General features: G+C 46.6%; 1 protein-coding gene across 1 annotated transcript in view; it reads right to left on the bottom strand.

The window, feature by feature from the left end:
* The window catches only part of gan (gigaxonin), an 87,237-nt gene extending 64,314 nt beyond the window's left edge, over positions 1-22,923 (bottom strand). Inside the window, exon 1 of the mRNA XM_067998092.1 lies at positions 22,695-22,923. Coding sequence (XP_067854193.1) covers positions 22,695-22,876 — 182 coding nt within the window. The 5' untranslated portion in view covers positions 22,877-22,923. The remainder of the gene's footprint in view (positions 1-22,694) is intronic.

Genomic DNA, 22,923 nt, shown 5'->3' with positions numbered 1-22,923 from the left:
CAGGGATACGAGGGGCGCGTATATGGTGATGAAAGAAACGACCCAGGGAGGGACAGATCACAGTCTGCCAGGAAAGGATTCAGGAGTTAACCCAAGCTCTGTCCAACACCAGAGGAATGGTGTATCTGGTAGCGCTGGTGGCAGCCTCGGTGGCCAGGGATGGGAGACGATGGGGAGGCAGCATAGCGGAACCCGAGGTGAGGGTGGCCGTAGGGTCCCAGGGTGGGACTGACGGGGAGAACCTACCCCAAAGGACGGAGCTGAACATCCCCAATGGTCCGACGGGGCCAGGGAGACTCGGGAACATGGGAAGTCTGGAGGGTCCAGGGAGGCCTGAGGATCCCACGGGTGCGGGGAACCTGGAAGGCCCGACAAGGTCCAGGAACCCCAGATATGCGAGAGACCCCGATGGTCCGGTGAGGCCAGGGAATCTCGGGGACATGGGAAGTCCGGAGGGACGGGAAGGTTTGAGGATCCCGTGGGTAGGGGAGGTCTGGACGCTCCATTGGGAACAGAGGGAGGCCCCTGGTAGGTCCAGTGAGGGCAGGGGAGCTCCCGGGAAAGGGAAGCCTAGAGGGTCCGGTCAGGCCTAGGCAACCCACGTGCCTTCTGCAACAGCAGACGTTCGGCCCGCCGGCAGTTAACGGGGAACGAGGGCAGTTGCAGAGTGACTACGTGATTCCATTCGACACGCAGCAGTTACAGGCAATGGTGGCGGGGAAACCGCACCCAAGGAGAGAAAGGGGATGCTTCCGTCCATTTTGCTACGATAGAGCAGGTGGGTGGGCTCCACGGGTGTAGTGAGGAGGAGATCAACAAGCTCTTGTTGTTCTCCCAAATGGGCGTCTGTATGGAAGCCTCCCGTCCGCCGTTAAGCACGGGGACGGACGTACAGAAGAACTGAAGGAAGAAATCCTCAGAGCCATGGGTCATCATAAGGGTAGTCCGTTTGCCCAGGTAGAAAGGACGAAGCAGCTACTGGACGAACCACCGGAAGCCTTCACGGTTTGGTTGTGGCCGGTGTACAGCCGGGCCACGGTAGGAATAGTGGGAGACAGGTTCCAGCTCGCAGGGGATGCGAGGAGTCGTTGGCTGTGACTCTTGGTGGCGAACTGCCTACCAAGGGTGCAGCAGCGCATTGACAACTGGTTCGATGGGGAAGACCCCAATCTTACCGAGGAAGTGGTGGTGCGCCGGCTCACAGCGGCGTACCAGAATGACACCGGGGATGAGCCAAAGGGGAAGGGGAAACTCCACGAGGCTCAGCACGGGGAGAAAAGGAGAGAATGGCATCATGAAGGGGGTAGTGAGCCCCCGATAGAGCGTAAAAAGGAGTGACGCACCGATGGGGGTAGTGGGCCCTCAAACGTAACATGCTTCGGGATCGGGAAGACGGGCTACTACTGGAGGGACTGCCCTCGGCCGGTGCAGAGACCCTACCAGGAGCACGATGCTAAGGAGCTCGCCCTGTTGATGCGTGCCGAGAGACAGGTCCTGGCGCAGGGGAAGGGGAAGCTGGACACAGCCGTGCCCAGCACAGCCCCTGAAGACCCTGTTGCACCCCACAGCCCTGACTAGAGAGCGCCCAGCCCGTACTCCTGTGTGCGTTGCACTATGACAAATGGGGCAGACCCTGCGTGGACATGGAGGTGGAAGGGGTCAAGGGGGAGTATCTGAATGACACCGGGGCATCGAGCACAGTGATCAAGGAAGATAACCCGGCCACTTCACCCCTGTCCAGCGGGAAGCCGTTCGACCTAGTGGGCTTCACAGGCAGGCGCGATTTCCAAGCCACTAGAGGTCCACCTGGGAACCCTTCGCACATAATGGAAGGTGGTGCTTCTCAGGTGCAAGCAGCCGGGATCCGGTATCCTCGGGGCCGACTTTATGTTGGCGCACCAAGTGATAGTGGATCTCCAGAATCACTGCTTGTGGAGAGCAGGGGGTTCTGAGAAGGCAGAGGAAGTGTTAGTTATCCCAAGGGCTAGGGATAGCGAGGGGAGCTGCTGCACCTTGCGGCAGAAGGGGAGCTACGACCTTGGGGATCTGGTCGCAAGCACCCCTGCCCCGTTCCAAGGGATTGTGCAGGCAAACCCGGCAGCGTTGGCCTCGCACAAGCACGATTGTGGCTGAATGACGGGAATGGAGGTCCTTCCCGAAGGAAGCCGAGGTGGACCTGGAGACAGCACTGGGATCCCTTGTACAGCAGGGGGTGTTGAGAACAATAGCCACCCACGTGAAATCGCCATTGTGGCCGGTTAAGAAACCAGACGGGTCGTGGCGAGCCACGGTGGACTATCGCGTCCTCAACAAAAATATCCCAGCGTGCGCGCCCACGGTCGCAGCCGTAGCAGAGTTGATAGGGGGAATTCCAGCCACTGCTACAGTGTTTACGGTGCTGGACATTTCCAACGGGTTCTGGTCCATACCCCTGAAAAGGGAGGACCAGTACAAGTTCGCGTTCACGTTCAAGGGACAGCAGTACACGTGGACGTGCCTACCCCAGGGATTTCACAATAGCCCTGAAGGCGTTCAGCCAACCCCACCAGTTGGTACAGTATGTAGATGACCTCTTGCTCTTCTCAGAAGGGGAGGAGCAGCATGTGGCCCTATTAGACGAGTTACTTGGGTTGCTCAGGGAGGCGGGGTTGAAGGTTAACCCCAAAAAGGCCCAGATTGGTCAGGAGGAGGTCAAGTTCCTGGGTCTGACCATATGGGCAGGAGAGAGAACGATAGATGAGGCAAGGAGGGAGGGGGTACGGGAGCTGCCGGAGCCAAAGGACATTATAGGGATAAGATCTTTTCTGGGACTCACCGGGTACTGCCGAGATTTTATCGAGGGCTACGCCGCCACAGCAGCCCCTCTACTTCGGCTCCTCCACAAGGGAGTCGAATGGGAGTGGGATTCCAACTGCAAAGCAGCGTTTGAGCACCTCAAAAGGGATCTCCTGACAGCACCAGCACTAAGGGCTGTGAATGGATGGGAGGACTTCTCACTGGAGGTGGCTGCGGGCGAGGACAGCTTGGGGGCCGTGCTGCTGCAGGAGCGGCATGGCAAACTGAGGCCCGTAGTGTACGCCTCCTGAGTCCTCACGGATGTAGAGCAGGGGTACTCCAACTGCGAGCGGCACCTCTTGGCCACGCACTGGGCCGTAAAGCACTTCCAGCTCTTCACGGGCTTATCCCAGATAACTCTATTAACCCATCACACCCCCACTCAGATGCTGCTGGACAGCAGGATCAAGGACGGCACAGTGAGCAGTGCTCGCATTGCGCGCTGGACCTTGCTTCTGTCTCAGCTAAATCTGAAAGCGCAGGTACTCACGGAGCCCTGCTTGGCGCTGAACCTCCTTTATATGGGAGAGCCCATAGGTGCTCGGTCAAGGGAGTTTGGGACCTGGACATGGGTTTCAAGGCCGGTATTTGTCCTTCCGGCCGGGATATCTATGTTGATGGATCCAGTTCGGTGGTGAAGGGCGAGAGGCGCACAGGTTGCGGGATTTATGACCCTAAGAACCAGGTGGAAAGGGCGATTAAACTCCCGGCAAAGTTGGGCGCCCAACAAGCCAAACTTGCGGCGATAGCGTACGTGGTCACGCACCCCGCGCTGTTTCCCCCTCCTTATACCATTTGCTCAGACTCTATGTTCACGTGTAACTCGTGTACTGAGTATCTGGCGATCTGGAGCCGCCGTGGTTTCAAAGCGGCGGATGGGAAGCCCCTAGTAACAGCATCATTATTAAGGAGAATCCTAAGCGCTGTTGAGGGGAAAGAAAGGGTTTCATATCAATAAGGTTAAGGCCCACTCAAAGAATGAGCCCCAATGGAAGGGGAATTCTAGGGCAGATGAGCTGGCCGAGAAGCTGGCCAGACAGGAAGAAGTATGGGACCCCTATCCGATAGGCCCGGTAGGGGCGATTCGAGACAAAGGAGGGACACAGGGGGTAGTGTTAGCCCCAGACCTGCACCGGGTGCAGGAACAGGACCCCGAGATCAAGGCGGTCATAGGGGCATTGAAAGAAGGAAAGAATGTACAAAGGCCGTATGGAGCAGCCGATGTAACGTTGAAGCAAGGAATGCTGTTTAAGGGGGACAAATGGGTAGTCCCGGAGCAGCACCGGGAGGATTTCCTCCAGCTGGCACACAGGGGACCAGGAGCGGGGCACCCCGGGCCAGAGACAACGTAGAAGCGGGTAGAAGAGGCCGGGTGGTGGCTTCAACTTAGAGGGGACGTACGGGAGTTCTGCACGCACTGTTTGGTGTGCGCGGCGAACAACCCCGATCCCCAGCGAAGGAAGGCAATTTTGGGCCACGTTGAAAGGGTAGAGGGGCCATGGCTGTCCCTGCAAATCGATTACATCGGGCTGCTGCCAACCACGAGGTCGGGGCACAGGCATTGTCTAGTGGTGGTAGATGTGTTTTCGAAGTGGGTGGAAGCGTTCCCCTGCAGGTCGGCCACAGCATTAGCAACCACGAGGTTGCTGGTGAGGGAGGTGTTCTCCCGGTGGGGGTTGCCACATGTGGTGGAGTCCGACCAGGGGAGCCACTTTACCGGAACGGTAATGCAGGCCATGCTTCAGCTTTTGGGGATACAGGGGAAGTGGCATGTGTCCCACAATCCCCAGTCATCGGGAATTGTGGAATGCATGAACCGAACCCTGAAGGAGCGATTAAGGAATGAGATTGGTGCTTTTCCCAAGCGGTGGGATGAGGCCCTTCCTACGATCCTCATGAGGGTACGGGCCAGCCCGTCCCGAAGCACCGGGTATTCCCCACACCAGTTAATCACGGGGAGAGAGATGAGGACCCCCACGCATTTGTTAGCGCCAGGCTTGAATGAGACGCAGCTCAGGGAAGTGAAGCAAGACCGGTTTGTCAGTAACCTTCACGAGATGCTGCGGGCGATTTACCTGCAAGCTGCAGGTAATATAGGGAGGCAGCACAGGCAGAATCAGTTACTGCCGGAGCCACAGCGCTGCCAGGAATGGAAGGTCGGGGACCAGGTGATGGTCCATAACTACGCCCGCGTAGGGGCGCTCGTGCCACATGGGGCCATTAACATTGTAGATAAGGCTAGCCCCATGGTTTATGCAGTGAAGCTCCCCAGGAGGACAAGATGGCTGCACATCAATCAGTGCAAGCTATATACTCCTAGTGAGGAGAGAAGGGCAGCCAAGGTGAAGGACGGCACAGGTCAGGTGTCCTCGTTGGCGAGCCGTGGTCTCCCACCGATCATGTAGGATGACAAGGACGAGGCCAGGGTAGGGGTGAGAAGGAGTGACCGGGTGCATCGGCCACCGGAGCGGTAAACGCCACCAAACTCATCCCCGCGGCATCGCAAAAAACCCCGGCAAGTTTCCCTGTAGTCCTGGGTGGCTTTGTTGACAACCATGTTTATGGTAGTTTCAGTTTGTGTTGTACAGTTTCACAATAATGTTTGTTTTATAATCACGGACCTGTGGAGGTAGTCGCCTCGCACCGAGGATTATGGTTGAGATTGTTTGTTTTTTGGGTTTCAGAGAGCTTGAAGGCCCAGCGGAAAAGGGCAGTACACGGTGCCATATTGACAGTGGCATTCATCCTGGGAATGCTCCAGACCGGGAGCGCGAAGAGAGGAGATACCGAAGCATCCTTCATGTACGGATGTGCTGGAGGACTCGGACCGACCATGACTAAAGGGGACGCGGGGACAGTGGACCCACAGGGTCAGTATTCCCATGTGGGGAGGTGGCCTGGGTGGGTAGGGTCGAATTCGACGCGCTACCTGAATGAGACTGGGTACACCTTCGGGGAAGCATCCGTGTCATGTCTCCGATCTCGGATAGTCGCCAACAGGGTCAGGGTAGCTGAAGGCAAGCGTGTCTGCCTCAGATGCGCGGGACACAATTCCCTGGGAAGATGGTGGTGGTTGAGGAAGTTAGATCAGGACAAGGGCCTGGGAGAGGCAAGGGAATGACATCTACCGGACTATCACAGGGAAACAAGGTGGTGTAGAACTGTGTTGGAACAAGTGGTGGAAGGAGGAACAAGGGATTTATTTGTGTGTGTGGGGATCGTTGTGGGTCTGTCCGAAGGGTGTGTCGATTGCCTTCCAGAGGCAATGGCAGGACGAAGGGACAGATATGGGATGGTACAGGAGTCACATTTCCTGTGTGTCCCTGGATCCCTACAACACAATAAATGCCACCGAGATTGTGACACAGGAGAAGAAGCCCCCGCCAACACCCCGACCGGTTAGGGAAGATGAGATAGGTTGTCCGCACACCACACCGGGTCCCGGGAATGGGTTAGTGTTAGTCCGCACAGGAAGGGCATTATACCACGAGGTACACCATCAGATCGCCTCAGTGATTCTGAACCTCACACGAGTCCAGTTACCGTCATGGTGCCCGGTAGAGACAGAGCAATTGTACGAGACATTGCTCAGAACCATGTACCATCAGTTCTATGAATTAAGCTACGGTGAGGATCACTCAAATGTTGAGAGAAACGCCAGGGAAGGCGCCGGTTCTAGTAGGTCCAAGCATGGACTGATAAACGATGCAGTGACTGCATTCAGAATGGGAACGTCTGTGATTAACAGTCTGGATAATGCGGAGTTACAGGTGCAGATAAACACCCTCAGGAACCAGTTGCGAAAGGTCCTGGGGGACAGGATCGAGATCGTTACGAATGAGTTGCATGAGGACCAAGCAATGACCATCCACTTGCGTGAAGTGATAGCCCAGCTTGAGTCTCATGCTAGTACCATAAATGCTTTAATGAGGGAAGATAAGAATGCCTCTGCTCAGGCGGCGCGGAACGACGCTTGCGTGTTTTACGGTGCCTGGCTGTTAAATGAAGGACGCAGTAATTTGGAAGACCTTAGGGATGGTCGTGTCCCTTCATGGGTCATGAACAGACACCTCGCAGCGATCAGTCCGTACCACAATGAGCTGAGTTTGTGTCAGCTTCGGAAGTGTTCCCTGTTCCGATGGACAGCGGCCGGTCGAACCACACAATTATGGGGATAGTGTTACGGTTACCGGTCCTCAGCAGGGATCAGAGGCCTGCGCCGGTATACCGAGTTGAGAACATTGGGGTAATAAGGAACGGTGTCCATGTGCGACACCGGGAGGTCCCAGCATAAGTGATCCTGTGGGAGCACGGTATGGGTGGGAGTGACCTGCAGGGATGTCAGATGAATGGGGAACACCTTGTCTTGTGCCCTCAGCATCTGAACCCGTTTGATCAACTGGTGTGTGGGTTTAAATCAGAGGGAACTGAGCCGTTGAATTGTACCATGGAGGCGATGGATGGGGATCACGTATCGCCTCAGGTGGCATACTCCGGGAACGGCACATATTGTGTCACCACGGGGGTGGACAGGTACAGGGTTCACGAGGACACGTGGTGTCCTATGACCGAAAGCACCTTCTGCTTTAAGCCCAGCACCAAAGTACAGATTGGGAATGAGCAACTGCTTCCGATCGCAGGGAAGCAGTTACGGTTGGAAATCAATGATTCTGTGGGGGACTTGCAGAGATATCTGGCCATGTTTGGGTACGACATCACACCTCTGCCTGATCACCTCACAGCCTTGGTTAAAGCAGTGGGACTGGTTCAGGCTCATTTTTACAAACTGGAACAGCACAGTAGAGAGATAGGGACAGCGATCCTGTATGTGGTATCGCCACCGTGGTGGGACTTTCGGTTTAAATATAGAGATCCCACCGTGGATCCGAATAATTTCACATGTTCTAGTTGTTTTACAGCTTCTCATGGTTCTGTACCTGATACGAAATGCTTGCGCAGGGAATCAAGACAGACATTCTCCAGCACAGATGGGACCAGTTGCTGGAAAGACCCATCGGGGGCTCCGAACTGCATGACAAGCTATGATGAGTTGTTCTAAACTCTGCAATTAAAGGTTTTTAGTTCTCTGTAATGAAAAGTCCAAAAGCTCATACAATCCTCTGTAGACAAAAGTTTGACCAAAGGGCATCTTCTGTAATGTAAGGTCAGATGCCAGTGTTTGTGATGTAATGTTTCACATGTACAGTTAAGTTGATTTTGAAAATATGTATGTAACTGAAAGGGGGGGAATGGACAAGGCAATGCCTCCCCAGTTAGTGTAATGGGGGAGGGAGAGCTTGGTTGGCATCGCTGGGGGGCAGGGGAGGGGGTGACTCACACACGCGCCGCACCAGGAAGCATCAACCAGGGAAAAGTACTTTTCGAGGAATCCACGCCCTTTAAGGGACTCGCTTCCTCGTAGGGGCGATTGTAAGAATTTGGGGAATTCCACCTTTTCCCTGAATATGTAAAACTTTGGCCATGCCTCGGTTTTGATGCAAAACCAATCGACACCTAGGACGTGGGATGAAAAGGAAGCCTTGTGTGGCAAGTGCTCAACAATCGGAATGAATTCGTAGAATAATGACCCATCGAGAGAAGCAATTGCAACATGATGAGAGACCATCAAAGATTCTTAAGGACTTTGTAAGAACTGTTTAAACAGACATGAAGTTCCTCATTTAACGACGAAGACCATTGTAAGAGAGGGGTATATAAGTGGAAGCTCGAAACCCCTCTCATCTCTTTCTCTTAGTTCCTGCTCTTTTCTTTTTTTCCCACCAGAGCTCTCCAGGGAGGAGAGCAGCTTCCAGCGAAACCAATAAACCCTACGTGAGAGGACTGGTGAGCCTCGACCATACGTGTGTGTGTGAGAGAGAGGGAGAGATGTCTCCAGGATCCCCACCAACCTCGTAGTTTAGCGGAATAAAGTACTGTAGTGGGTGTGTGTAACTCAATGTACTGTGTAGGACCATTTTTATCGTTATTTTCTTCGTGTTGACAGTACAATAAAACCAACATTCCAATTCAATTCAAACACCGAGTTTATGTGTTGTCTGTGCTATTCGGCTATGTTATCCATCACCGGGTGCATTTGCATAAGTCCCATTTTCCTGAAACCCCGATCCGTTAGGTATAAGTGTTCCTTGGCTAGACCAGGGACCAGATATCTGCACCGATCAATAGGGTGAGAACAACCCCAAAACACCCTACAACAACAAAGGCAAACCAAGCCCAGTCAACCCTGCAAAGTCCTCCTCACTAACATCTGGGGACTTGTGCCAAAATTGGGAGAGCTGTTCCACAGACTAGTCAAGAAACAGCCTGACATAGCCATACTCACAGAATCATACCTTTCAGCCAACGTCCCAGACTCTTCCATCACCATCCCTGGGTATGTCCTGTCCCACCGGCAGGACAGACTCACCAGAGGTGGCGGCACAGTGATATACAGTCAGGAGGGAGTGGCCCTAGGAGTCCTCACCATTGATTCTGGACCCCATGAAATATCATGGCATCAGGTCAAACATGGGCAAGAAAACCTCCTGCTGATTACCACCTACCGCCCTCCCTCAGCTGATGAATCAATCCTCCTCCATGTTGAGCACCACTTGGAGGAAGCACTGAGGGTAGCAAGGGCACAGATTGAAGTCCACCACCCAGAGTACAATGTCCATCACCAAGAGTGGCTCGGTAGCACCACTACTGACTGAGCTGGCCGAGTCCTGAAGGACATAGCTGCCAGACTGGGCCTGTGGCAGGTGGTGAGCGAACCAACACGAGGAAAAAATCTACTTGACCTCGTCCTCGTCCTCACCAATCTATCTGTCGCAGATGCATCTGTCCATGACAGTATTGGTAGGAGTGACCACTGCACTGTCCTTGTGGAGACGAAGTCCTGTCTTCGCACTGAGGACACAATCCAACGTGTTGTGTGGCACTATCACCATGCTAAATGGGATAGATTCAGAACAGATCCAGCAGCTCAAAACTGGGCATCCATGAGGCGCTGTGGACCATCAGCAGCAGCAGAGTTGTATTCCAGCACAATCTGTACCCTCATGGCCCGGCATATTCCTCACTCTACCATTACCAACAAGCCAGGGGGTCAACCCTGGTTCAATGAGGAGTGTAGAAGAACATGCCAGGAGCAGCACCAGGCGTACTTAAAAATGAGGTGCCAACCTGGTAAAGCTACAACACAGGACTACATGCATGTTAAACAGCGGAAGCAACATGCTATAGACAGAGCTAAGCGATTCCATAACCAACGGATCAGATCAAAGCTCTGCAGTCCTGCAGCATCCAGTCGTGAATAGTGGTGGACAGTTAAACAACTAATGGGAGGAGGAGGCTCTGTAAACATCCCCATCCTCAATGATGGCAGAGTCCAGCACGTGAGTGCAAAAGACAAGGCTGAAGCGTTTGCAACCATCTTCAGCCAGAAGTGCCGAGTGGATGATCCATCTCAGCTTCCTCTCGATATCCCCACCATCACAGAAGCCAGTCATCAGCCAATTCGATTCACTCCACGTGATATCAAGAGACGGCTGAGTGCACTGGATACAGCAAAGGCTATGGGCCCCAACAACATCCTGGCTGTAGTGCTGAAGACTTGTGTGCCAGAACTAGCTGCGCCTCTAGCCAAACTGTTCCAGTACAGCTACAACACTGGCATCTACCCGACAATGTGGAAAATTGCCCAGGTATGTCCTGTCCACAAAAAGCAGGACAAATCCAATCCCGCCAATTACCGCCCCATCAGTCGACTCTCAGTCATCAGCAAAGTGACGGAAGGTGTTGTTGACAGTGCTATCAAGCGGCACTTACTCACCCATAACCTGCTCACCAATGCTCAGTTTGGGTTCCGCCAGGACCACTCAGCCTTGGTCCAAACATGGACAAAAGAGCTGAATTCCAGAGGTGAGGTGAGAGTGACTGCCCTTGACATCAAGGCAGCATTTGACCGAATGTGGCACCATGGAGCCCTAGTAAAATTGAAGTCAACGGGAATCAGGGGGGAATCTCTCCAGTGGCTGGAGTCATACCTAGCACAAAGGAAGATGGTAGTGGTTGTTGTAGACCAATCATCTCAGCCCCAGGACATTGCTGCAGGAGTTCCTCAGGGCAGTGTCCTAGGCCCAACTATCTTCAGTTGCTTCATCAATGACCTTCCCTCCATCATAAGGTCAGAAATGGGGATGTTCGCTGATGATTGCACAGTGTTCAGTTCCATTCGCAACCCCTCAGAAAATGAAGCTGTCCGTGCCCGCGTGCAGCAAGACCTGGACAACATCCAGGCTTGGGCTGATAAGTGGCAAATAACATTCGCGCTAGACAAGTGCCAGGCATTGACCATCTCCAATAAGAGAGAGTCTAACCACCTCCCCTTGGCATTCAACGGCATTACCATCGTCGAATCCCCCACCATCAAAATCCCTCAAAAGCCAAACAGTCAAAAATCTTAAAATACGACATATTATCATGGATGATAACATAATTCTGCAAAGAAAACTGGCTATTTAGCATTATGCAGTCATTTAAAAAGTTTGGTCCCCTAAGTACTAATATCTGTACCAAAATGAACCTATTTCTCCACCTCACCCACTAATAAGATCCCAGGTTACAAACTCAGTTTATGCAGTAGCCAAACAGGTGTTAAAGCAGGTTAAATTGCAAGTGCCAAACCAAGAAGGATCCAACATTAATAATTGCTTGCTTGGCCAGAGTAAAGTTATCTCTTTTTGAGCAAGTATCTTGCAAAGGACTGGACAAGTGTGCTTTCTTTAAAAACAAGCAAATGGCCATTGCTTCTGAACCAATTACATGACTAAATGCTTAATTCTGTGTCAATATTTACTTATGACAATCAGCTGCTGTACCTAAGAATTAAAAATGCTTAGAAACATAAGAATCCCCCAAGGTTGAAAGTTTCACCAACTGCAAAATAAAAATCCACTATAAGCGCTTAAAGCATCCAGCACAAGCAAGATCCTAAAACAAATACACAGTATTTGATGCCTGTCAGCACAGACTAGAATACTGTCTATTACGTCCAAAATATTTAGCACTCTCCAAATTAGAGGACTGGGAGGTGGTGGGAAGGGGAGAAGACAGAGCGAGAGAAGAATATTAAGCTCTCAAGTACTGGAATCCTAATTTTGAAAAATATCACCACTGCAAGATTGTTCAGTGCTATGCTTCAAGCAGTGAATCAGTTTGAGACTCACAGATAACACCACCAAATCATAACCAGTGGACAAATACTGTTACCATTCCACCCAGGATGACTAATGTAATTTAATATACAGCACATAGGTATCACTTAAGTTATAAAACTGCTACTCCACCCTGGAGTCATTTCTGCTCAATTAAGACTAAAAACACAGAAAGAATGAGAAATCCAGGATGCTGGAAATCTGAAATAAAAACAGAAAATACTTGAAATCTCAGCTGGTCAGGCAGCATCTGTGGAGAGAGAAACAGAGTTAACGTTTCAGGTCGATGATCTTTCATCAGAACTGGAAGTAAAAATTTAACTGTTTTTAAGCAAGTACAAAGCCAGGCAAAGTGGGGGAGGTGGGAAAAGAAGGGGAGGGGAGGAAAGAACAAAAGGGTCTGTGATAGGGTGTAGGGCAGGAGTGATTAAATGACAAAAGGGATGATACTGCAAGACAAAGGGGGTGGTAATGGGACAAGTAAAGAATGAGTAATAATAGAAGTCAGAACTTTCTCTCTTGCTCTCTACAATGAATCCCAAGGATTCAGAACTGCCCCTTGCAAAGGAATTGAATGCTGAAAAATACCAACAGGAGCATCAGTAATAAAAATGATCATACCATGTTTCATTTATAGCAGTAGTTTATGCTCTCTGGGTTTACAACTCTCATGCACCACATCTGATATTTACGATTTTCCAGTATATCCAAACCACCTCCCACTCACCTTCAACACCTGATATAAATGTCCCTCTCAACCTCAATTATATATATGTTTTTCTTCAGGTTTGTCCTACTCTTATTTTCACCATGTTGTCTTTTTCATGACTCCTCCTCTTCTCCATTGCTTTCTTTCTCTCTCTTTTCTAGCCCCATCATTCCTCTCAGTGACTGGGGCGGGGGCGGGGGGCAGGGGGTATAGTTTCATAGGTGTCACCAAACTCCAGCAGCTCACCAAAAGGGCCATCCTTCATATAACTTAATTCTATGAACCTGGACAATGAGTGTCAGCAAGCTATTCAATCCTGGGGCTACTGGTGCCAAGACTGACCTCCTCCTCACTGGAGATTCACACATGTACATTACCCATTAAGAGTAAGAACCCTGTCCAATTTCCCCCCCACCTCCAATCCATCAGCAGTGAAGTTAATCACACTGCCCTACTACAGTGCCAACTAGGATAAGGTAATTCAAACCAGCTGTTAAATCTCTGACCTTCCTAGTTTGTATGCTCAGTACCACATCACATGGTGTTTTTACTCAATGAGCTGAAATTGAGGATTTGAAGAAAAAAAGCTGTAAAATTTTCTAAGATCAATACGTTTAGAATAACCGTGCTTCAAAATGAAAGATTAAAATAAGCTGAGAATCAGCTCAGCGAACTTCTCTCCCTGTCTTATAAAACAATCCTGTAGCCAGAGAGTGTACATATGGAGAGTGGTGCTGCAACACAGTTTAGGAATCACTGACTGTGGATGAAATCATCTGAACGACACCCAAGTTCCTGAACAGTCCTGAAGTATTTCTGTGAGAAAACAAATTTAACAAGGATTGAAAAGTTTTGGAGTCAGCTCTGCTATCCCCTCCGACTTATTTTATCAACCTAGGGTGTATGTCATCGGGGCCCAGTAACTTATCAACCAACGAGTTCTGCTAATTTTTTCAGAATCAATTCCTTTTTTACAGTTAGCTCTATCAATTGTTCCATATCCTTCTCTAATACATCTATGTTCTCCCTTCCATCATCATTTGTTAAAGCTGATACAAAATATTTAATATCGTTGATATAGCTTCAACCTCCCAAGTGGTCCTAGCTTCTTTTTAACTATTCTTTTACTTTATAATGCTTTTAAAAGCTATTACTACTTCCTTTTAGATTACCCACTTTTTTTTCATATTCTCTTTTAGCCTTTCTAATCTCCCTTCTTCTGATACTCCACATGATTATCTTTAACATTATTAACCCTAATTTTGTCATATGCCTCTTTTAAGTTTCAGTTTAGTTTTAATTTATTTAACTACAGAACTCCATTTTGGCCTTATAGGAACATATGGGTACACTTGCCTAGTGGTTATGATGCTGGACTAGCAACCATAGGTCATTGGTTCAAATTGTGAAATTGAATTCAATAAATCTGATAATTTGTGGGTGAGCACTAGAAAATGACCACTAAAGCGGTGTCCTTCTGGGAAGGGAACCTGCAACCCCTAACTGGTCTGGCCTACATGTAACTTCAGTCCCATACTGTGTGGTTGACTCAATGTCCTCAGGGCAACTAGGAATGGGCAATAAATACACCTTGGCAGTGTTGCCCACATCTCAAGAACAAATTTTAAAAAATATTTTCTACTCTCTGCACTTCAATTCTGCTAAGACCCTATACCAAAAGCAGCTCAATTATATACCTCCACCAGTGGCATTAAGTCTTTCAATCATCCTGATCTCTTCAGTCTCTAGTATTGTATTTATCAAAACAAATATCTACTTTTGTTACTTAGAGAGAACTCATCAGTATAAAATTCAAGTTCACCTCATCTGACCAAATTTAATAATGTTATTTTCCAATTTTGCTCAATGTTTATTTTGATGATCACTAAATGATCTTCAGAACTGAACCTGCATTGCTAAGATAACAGCATTCGATGAGGTACTGTTTATTTAGGGCACTCAATCTAATCACAAGTTGAGTTGTTGTAATACTAGTAATATTCCATTTCATAAACCATTTTATCAGATCAACCTTAAAGCCTTTAAGGTTTTAATCCTAATGGGGATTAGTGGTACAAAAAGTAAATATATGGTTATAAAATTGATACATTTGGCTTTATGTAATATGAAAGATAAATTAGAAACCAGTTTTAACAATGCAAAAGACAAGTATGTTGCATGAAAAATGCTGCAGGCTCCAGGTCATCAAACAGTCCTACATGGACCTGCACAACTCTGCCCATTTTAAAGCTCATATCTCCCTATTTTAATGTGGTGATAAATTTGAATAGTTTGATACCTCTCAGCATTAATTCCTTAACCTCACATACTTAAAAAAATGTTTTTGAATGTATCACCCATATCAAATTGAATTACGAAAGATCACAACCTGCTTTGTATGTTCTTATGTCCTCTCAATTTGGGGAATAAATAAGGAGTGCGACTTAAAGCAGAGAATTGTAAACAATTTTACAACACCAAGTTATAGTCCAGCAATTTTATTTTAAATTCACAAGCTTTCGGAGGCTACCTCCTTCCTCAGGTGAACGATGTGGAAAATTGCTGGACTATAACTTGGTGTTGTAAAATTGTTTACAATTGTCAACCCCAGTCCATCACCGGCATCTCCACATCATAAAGCAGAGAAGGCAAATAGAAAAATTGGGAAATAATTTATACACCAGATGGCATATTTTTGTGGTATTTTAAGACTGTTGCCAGATTGTGTGCTATCCTCCAAGCTCCCACTAAAGAGCACTGATCGAAGACATGACAATCTCACAAGGATGAATGGAAAATCAACCCAGTTGATTTCATTTGCTTTCTAGTAAGCCAGATAGTCCCAAGCATTTTTTTTTGCTGAGTACCCCCTTTGGAGATTCATATCACATGCATGCCTCCCCTCTTTCTAAGAAACAGCATTTTTGCAAAGATCAAGAGAATTTTATTTTCTCAGCTAACATATCATTTTGCTTAAAAGAGAAAGCAACATTAATAGCATGGTATCAGTACTATACTGCTGAATAAACTTGAACATAAGAGAACACTTGATAACACACCTTGGTCCAAGTGAGTAAGATGAGCCTGTTTGCTGCACAATTTATGGCGTCTCGGTTTAAATTCAGAGAGTTTCAACCACAAATCAGTCTCTACATTTATGCGGCTACTACACTTGTTTTTGATGTAAGAATGCGAAGCAAAACCCACTTCACACAGATACAATAAGGCAAAGTGAGAAAGTATTTTGATGACTCAGACAATTCAGGGAACTCTTTTTGAATTAAGAGCCAAAACTGATCAAGAGGCATGACTTTAAAATGATCCCTCAAAATGGAGTCACCAGCAACTTCGATCAAATTCTCTTTTAGACTTGTGCCAATCTTGGCCTTTGCTTCCAAGTCCTCTGTAAACGGATTTCGAACCCAGACAAAATCCTGCAATACATTTGTCTCTCTTTTAGAGAAAAAAATTTGCTGAATTTTGTGCAATGCTGAGACAAATGCTCCAAAATTACATCTTTAACTTCTAGGACTGACATCTCACAGCCCACACTATGAGAAGACAATATCAGGAACATAGTTATATCAGCTCAGGAATTGCTGGGAAAAAAAACCAGCAATTTGTGGCGAAGAAGAGATGTGCCATGAGTTCTGATTCGCCACAAATTCCTGGACGATTCGCACTGTTCCACCATTAGCCTTGAGAAAACCAAAAAAATTGGGACCTTGCTGTGAGCACCCCCACTGACATTCATTACATGTCAAGAAATTGCTGGATTTACGCTGTTAATGTGAATTAATCTCACCGCAGCCATCTAGGGCTAGTAACTCATGTCGTAAGGACCCTGTTAATCATGTGATTTATGGTCCTGACATGCCACTCAACTTTGGAGGCCCAGAAAGGGAACAGTGAAACTCTGGAGTCTCACTCCCACAGGTAGTAAATTGTTCCTATAAGTATTTTAAATGTTTTAATTTTTTTCTTACTTTTCCTTTGAGTCTCTTTTTTTCTCTCTCTCTCAATCCGTTCTCTTCCTTTACTTCTCTTTCTACCACTAATTTACCCTATTTCCTTCTCCATTATTCACACTATTTATTTCTCTATCTTTTTCTTTCGTTGGTTAAAGAGATAGACCATTGCGCACGACGCTCATGAGGTCCCACATGCGGTGTTGACATCAGTGCGCCATTATCAATCACAATTCCAGCAATTTGTGGCGCAAATATAGTGCAACCTGAAGGGTGAGGAAGAAAGTCCAATTCACATCGCTTACCACGAGATGCGCCATTCCAGAAATTTCTGGGTCATTGTCTTGCAGCACATAGCTACTCCATAGGAAAAGTTTTTTGACAAAACTCTGTACTTTTTCGTGCATAACGAAAATATTACAGTTCTCAGGAATGGAAAGCTTATTTTATCATATCAGATCACCATGCACTTAGTGCTTTGGAACTCAGGTGTTGCAGACAAGGAGTACACTTGGTTTGTATCTTCTGCAGTTCTTATGAAATCTTACAAATGTATCAAAAAAGATCTCACCATCAGGACCCCTCTTCAAAATCAAGCAGTTAGCATGATTAACATTTTGGTTAGAATTTAAGATGATTTTGTTAAACATTTTAAAAAGGATAGCACAGAACAAAGATGTTAATGATAACTGCAATTACTTGTAATGAAGTTTTAAAATGAATCCTGATGATGAGATGTCAGTCTGGACTTTATGACCGCTTTATTTTAACACCAGCATTAAAATAACACCAATCAGGAAATCTAGGTTATTTAAACACACAACCAAAATAAGTTCTTCAGTTTTCATTTACTGGCATGTGCCTTTGTTGAAATGTTTAGTATCCTTTAAAAAAAACTGTAGCCTTTTGTATACAACCATGGCTTTTGCCCAACTAATGGGTTTGAGTAGCTTTCTGAGTACCAACTAAAATCTAGTGTGTCATGCCAAGAACTCGATAAAATCTAAAAGTTGTTCTAAACTATTACCTTCCAGCAAGCTCTCCACGGAAGTAAACTGAAAGTAGGAGGGTTAAAACGCTTAAGCCACTAATCTCCATACTGGTTCAAGTTTATATTTAAAGTGAAATGCACAATATAGATTTAACAAACAGGAATTTCTACTCATGTCTTAACCACACGTTTCTGTGTGATAAAGTTTCTTCTCTTTGAATGGGGCCGGCTTATGTGCTAACATGGTGCAGGCTAGGCTGTGGGCTCCTCACAGAGTTGATAAGAAGCAGCACACTGAGAACGTGCTACTGGAAGCAGCGTAGCAGGTAGACTTCGGCGCTTTGCTCTTACCCCAGCCCATCCCCCTTGTGACCCCAATAACCTCGTTGCCCCGCCCCACACAGTTTGGGAACCTCTGTTATAACCAGTTGAGAGCAACTTTGAGGGACGCCAAAGAGAAGTTCAATTGCTTCTATGTACAGCTGTACTTGGTGCATGGCCAGAGGATACCATGGATTGGTGAAAATTTGAGTTTTTCTTTCCACTCATACTGCCATTTTCAAAATGGAGTACAAGCAACTTAATCATTTCACTTATTTATGCTGGGAGAAAATAAAATGTATTGTACAAGAACTGGAGTTTCCACCGCTAACTCTCTCTAATGTACAAACCAATCAACAGAACAATCAAGGTGAGTAGAGTTACACTAAAAATCTACCAAACCCAATACCTTTCTCAATACTTTTTCCATTGTGCTAATGTTTCAAATTCCTATCAATATGACAGTACATTCTATAGGCAAAAGCTTTTGTAATTTGCTACTTTATTGAGGATTTCAAAGCACACAAAGAAAGATTCTACATTCATTCATGGGAACACAGAATACTTCAAGGAAATTATATTTTTTCAGTATCCTGGAGCCATTTTGGACTTGAGACTTTTTTTCCCCCATCACGAAAGTTAATGGGGGTGATTTTAACCCCCAAGAACAGGTGGATTGGGGGCAGGTGGGAGTTGAAAATAGTTGTTTTTTGGGTCTCAACCGCAACCCGGCTTTATTTCCGGGTTTAACTTGGGCGCGTAAAAGTGCAGGTTTCCCCCTGGGAATGCAAAGTCTGAGAAATTTGCAGTTGCGACCCAAAAAAACAACTATTTTCAACTCCCACCCGCCCCCAACCCACCCGTTCTTGGGGGCTAAAATCACCCCCAATATCTTTCCCCTGAAATTACAATCTTTCAAAATTCTCTAGATTCAGGAACTATCCCTCTAGATTGGAAAATTGCACATGTCACTCCGCTTTTAAGAAAGGAGAGAGAGACAAACTGGGGAATTATAGACCAGTTAGCCTAACATCTGTTGTGGGGAAATTGCTGGAGTCTACAATTAAGGATAGGGTGACTGAACACCTCGAGAATTTTCAGTTAATCAGAGAGAGCCAGCATGGATTTGTGAAAGGTAGGTCGTGCCTGACAAACCCGATGGAATTTTTTGAAGAGGCGACTAAAGTAGTGGACAGGGGAATGTCAATGGATGTTATTTATATGGACTTCCAGAAGGCATTTGATAAGGTCCCACATAAGAGACTGTTAGCTAAGTCAGAAGCCCATGGAATTGAGGGAAAAGTACGGACTTGGTTAGGAAATTGGCTGAGCGAAAGGCGACAGAGAGTAGGGATAATGGGTAAGTACTCACATTGGCAGGATGTGATTAGTGGAGTCCTCAATTATTCACAATATTTATTAACGACTTAGATTTAGGCATAGAAAGTCTCATATTTAAGTTTGCCGATGACACAAAGATTGGTGGCATTGTAAGCAGTGTGGATGAAAACATAACATTACAAAGGGATATTGATAGATTAGGTGAATGGGCAAAACTGTGGCAAATGGAATTCAATGTAGATAAATGTGAGGTCATCCACTTTGGATCAAAAAAGGATAGAACAGGGTACATTCTAAATGGTAAAAAGTTAAAAACAGTGGATGTCCAAAGGGACTTAGGGGTTCAGGTACATAGATCATTGAAGTGTCATGAACAGGTGCAGAAAATAATCATTAAGGCTAATGGAATGCTGGCCTTTATATCTAGAGGACTAGAGTACAAGGAGGCAGAAGTTATGCTGCAGCTATACAAAACCCTGGTTAGACCCCACCAGGAGTACTGTGAGCAGTTCTGAGCACCGCACCTTCGGAAGGACATATTGGCCTTGGAGGGAGTGCAGCGTAGGTTTACTAGAATGATACCCGGACTTCAAGGGTTAAGTTACGAGGAGAGATTACACAAATTGGGGTTGTATTCTCTAGAGTTTAGAAGGTTAATGGGTGATCTGATTGAAGCTTATAAGATATTAAGGGGAACGGATAGGGTGGATAGAGAGAAACTATTTCCGCTGGTTGGGGATTCTAGGAGTAGGGGGCACAGTCTAAAAATTAGAGCCAGACCTTTCAGGAGTGAGATTAGAAAACATTTCTACACACGAAGGGTGGTAGAAGTTTGGAACACTCTTCCGCAAACGGCAATTGATAGCAGCTCAATTACTTATCAAATGGCGGAGCAGGCACGAGGGGCTGAATGGCCTACTCCTGTTCCTATAAAATTATTTTGCTGTCATGTTTACATGCATTCCAATGGGAAGAACTGCAGCTACATTTGTAAAAAAAAGTGAGTGTAAATATAACAGTTAGTAAAACTAATCAGTTTTAAAATAAAAATGACTTTGAACTTCAATTAATTTAATGTTGAGAACTTTTAGGTTTTGAATTCAGTGCTACTTACACTTTTCTATACACTTTATGTTGCATGCATATAACTGACATTTTGCTGGTTTAAGTTTTAAGTTGATTTGCATTCAGTTTGTTGTGAACAAAAGTTTCCACTTAAATATATTGTTTTATTATAGGAGGTACTAACATTCATGTAGCTGAAATTTTCTTAATTAGATTGGGTTGGAATTTCTGCTTCAATCTTGGTGGAAACTTTTGTTCACAACAAACTGAATGCAAATCAACTTAAAACTTAAACCAGCAAAATGTCAGTTATATGCATGCAACATAAAGTGCATAGAAAAGTGTAAGCAGCACTGAATTCAAAACCTAAAAGTTCTCAACATTAAATGAATTGAAGTTCAAAGTCATGTTTATTTTAAAACTGATTAGTTTTACTAACTGTTATATTTACACACTTTTTTTACAAATGTAGCTGCAGTTCTTCCCATTGGAATGCATGTAAACATGACAGCAAAATAATGAAAATTTTAGTTTGTGTGTACAATGCTCAAATACTCAGTAATTAGTTTGAAACTGTATTTTAGGTTGATACTTCTGACTAATCTCAGAAGGATCCAGTATTTAATGTTTTTTGTGTCAGCATCATGGATAATGTAATTATATGACAATTGCTTGGACAAGTAAAACATTTTCTGATAATCTCATGTTGATCTATACACAACCAGTGCAATGCAAAATGAATGGTAGATGGTGTTCAATATGGATTAGCATAAAGCAGTGAGATTAGGTAGAAGATGTGAGAATTTGAATTACCTACTAAATGGCAATGTGCTTAAGGTAAGAGCAGGAACGAGGTTTAGGGAGTGAGTTCCAGAGTAGGACCTATACACAGAATGCTCAGTCACAGAGTGAGGAACTCCAGGAAGGGAAAATGAACAGAAAGTCAGAATTGGAGTACCACTGGGCACAGACCGGCACATGGGCTAAAAACAGCAGCAGAGGTAGGGTGGTGCAAGGAAAGGGATTTGAATTAATTCACAGAGCCAGTGGATGTTAGTCAGCAAAGGAATAAGGGACTAGCAAGACCATGTAGAACACAATGTGGCATCAGAGTTTTGGACAAGTTGCAACTTGTTTAGGGTGAAGCTTGGTGAGGAAGGTATTGGACAAGCCAAGACCTGAAAATGCATGATGCATCCTTATGATCTCGCCGGGTAAAAACTACCACTTAAAAGCAATTTTTATCCTGTGAATTCACCCTTATAAAGAGGTATTACAATCAACAGAGACCTTCATTCACCAGTTTAAGCTGATTCTGAACGCATATCCCAGAGGCAAAAAAGAATAGGATTCTAACACACTGCCTGGCTCTTTCCCATGTTTCACAGTATTGAATGGGTTTCGGAAGACAGTTTCATATTAATCTATGATATGAATCTATAAATTGCACTCATCAATTCCAAAGAGTTTATTCCTAAAGTGGGCCGAGCTCCAACACACTCATTATGCCACAGAAATTTAGGTCTAAAATCACCATTTAGGTACTTTATGGGACTTCTGCAGTGAAAGTGCTGAATTTTCTATACCCATTAAAACGGAGTGTGGAACGTTAAAAGTGTTAACATAATACTCCGGATACAAGCAATAAGTTGTACATGTCCACGATATAGTTAAACCGAGTACTGTAATATTTTCTGCGTTTATGCGATTCACTTAAAAAAAAATCAGTTCCTTCTTCATTTGAAGAGATAAGTATGTCTAATTCAGTTACCGCAAAGGGCGAGGCATCCGAAGCCTCCCCGCCCTTTTGTGGCAACCCCCCCCCCCCATATCATCCCCTCCCGTTTTGGCCCTGGCAGCTGACAAGTGAGGACATGTGCCGGTTTCCCGCAGTGATTTAAATTTGGTTTTACGGGAGAGACCCCGACAATCTTCCTCCCCACCCCACCCCACCCCAGTTTAGACAAATGCCCCAAGCGCCACTTTAAAGTGCGGAGTAAACCTGGTTGTCTTGAGAGTTTAGCTGCACAGAGAAACTAATATGGTGCATGAGAGCGGGAGGCTGCGGACAAGCGTCGTCCCGCTAGTCCTCAGCCCGGGGGGGGGGGGGGAGTCCCCATGGGCTGACACTCGGCTTAGTCAGCAGGGCGCATGAGGCCTGCACCCCGGGATTACTATTTACCAGTTTTACTATATTGGTTTTAGCGGCAGTGGCGCTGATACCAGGCCGCGCGGCTCGCACTGACCTGACGTACGGGCTGGCCGCCGCCAGCAGGTTCTTCTGTACCGGGATCTCCTCTCTCTCCACCACCAGCACGGCGTCACAAAACAGCGGCTCCTCCCGGAATGAGCTGAGGCTCTTCAGCAGCTTGTTGGCGTGTTGCGGGTCCCCCACCACCGACACGGAACCGCTGGGCTCCGCCGTCATCCTGTCCCTGTCTCCGGCTCCTAGTCCCGTCCGCTGTCAACACAAGA

Source organism: Heptranchias perlo, chromosome 16 (assembly GCF_035084215.1).
Source record: "Heptranchias perlo isolate sHepPer1 chromosome 16, sHepPer1.hap1, whole genome shotgun sequence".
Classification (NCBI taxonomy): Eukaryota; Metazoa; Chordata; class Chondrichthyes; order Hexanchiformes; family Hexanchidae; genus Heptranchias; species Heptranchias perlo.
Note: the sequence above shows the minus strand (reverse complement) of the source record. Positions and strands in the feature narration are given on the sequence as shown.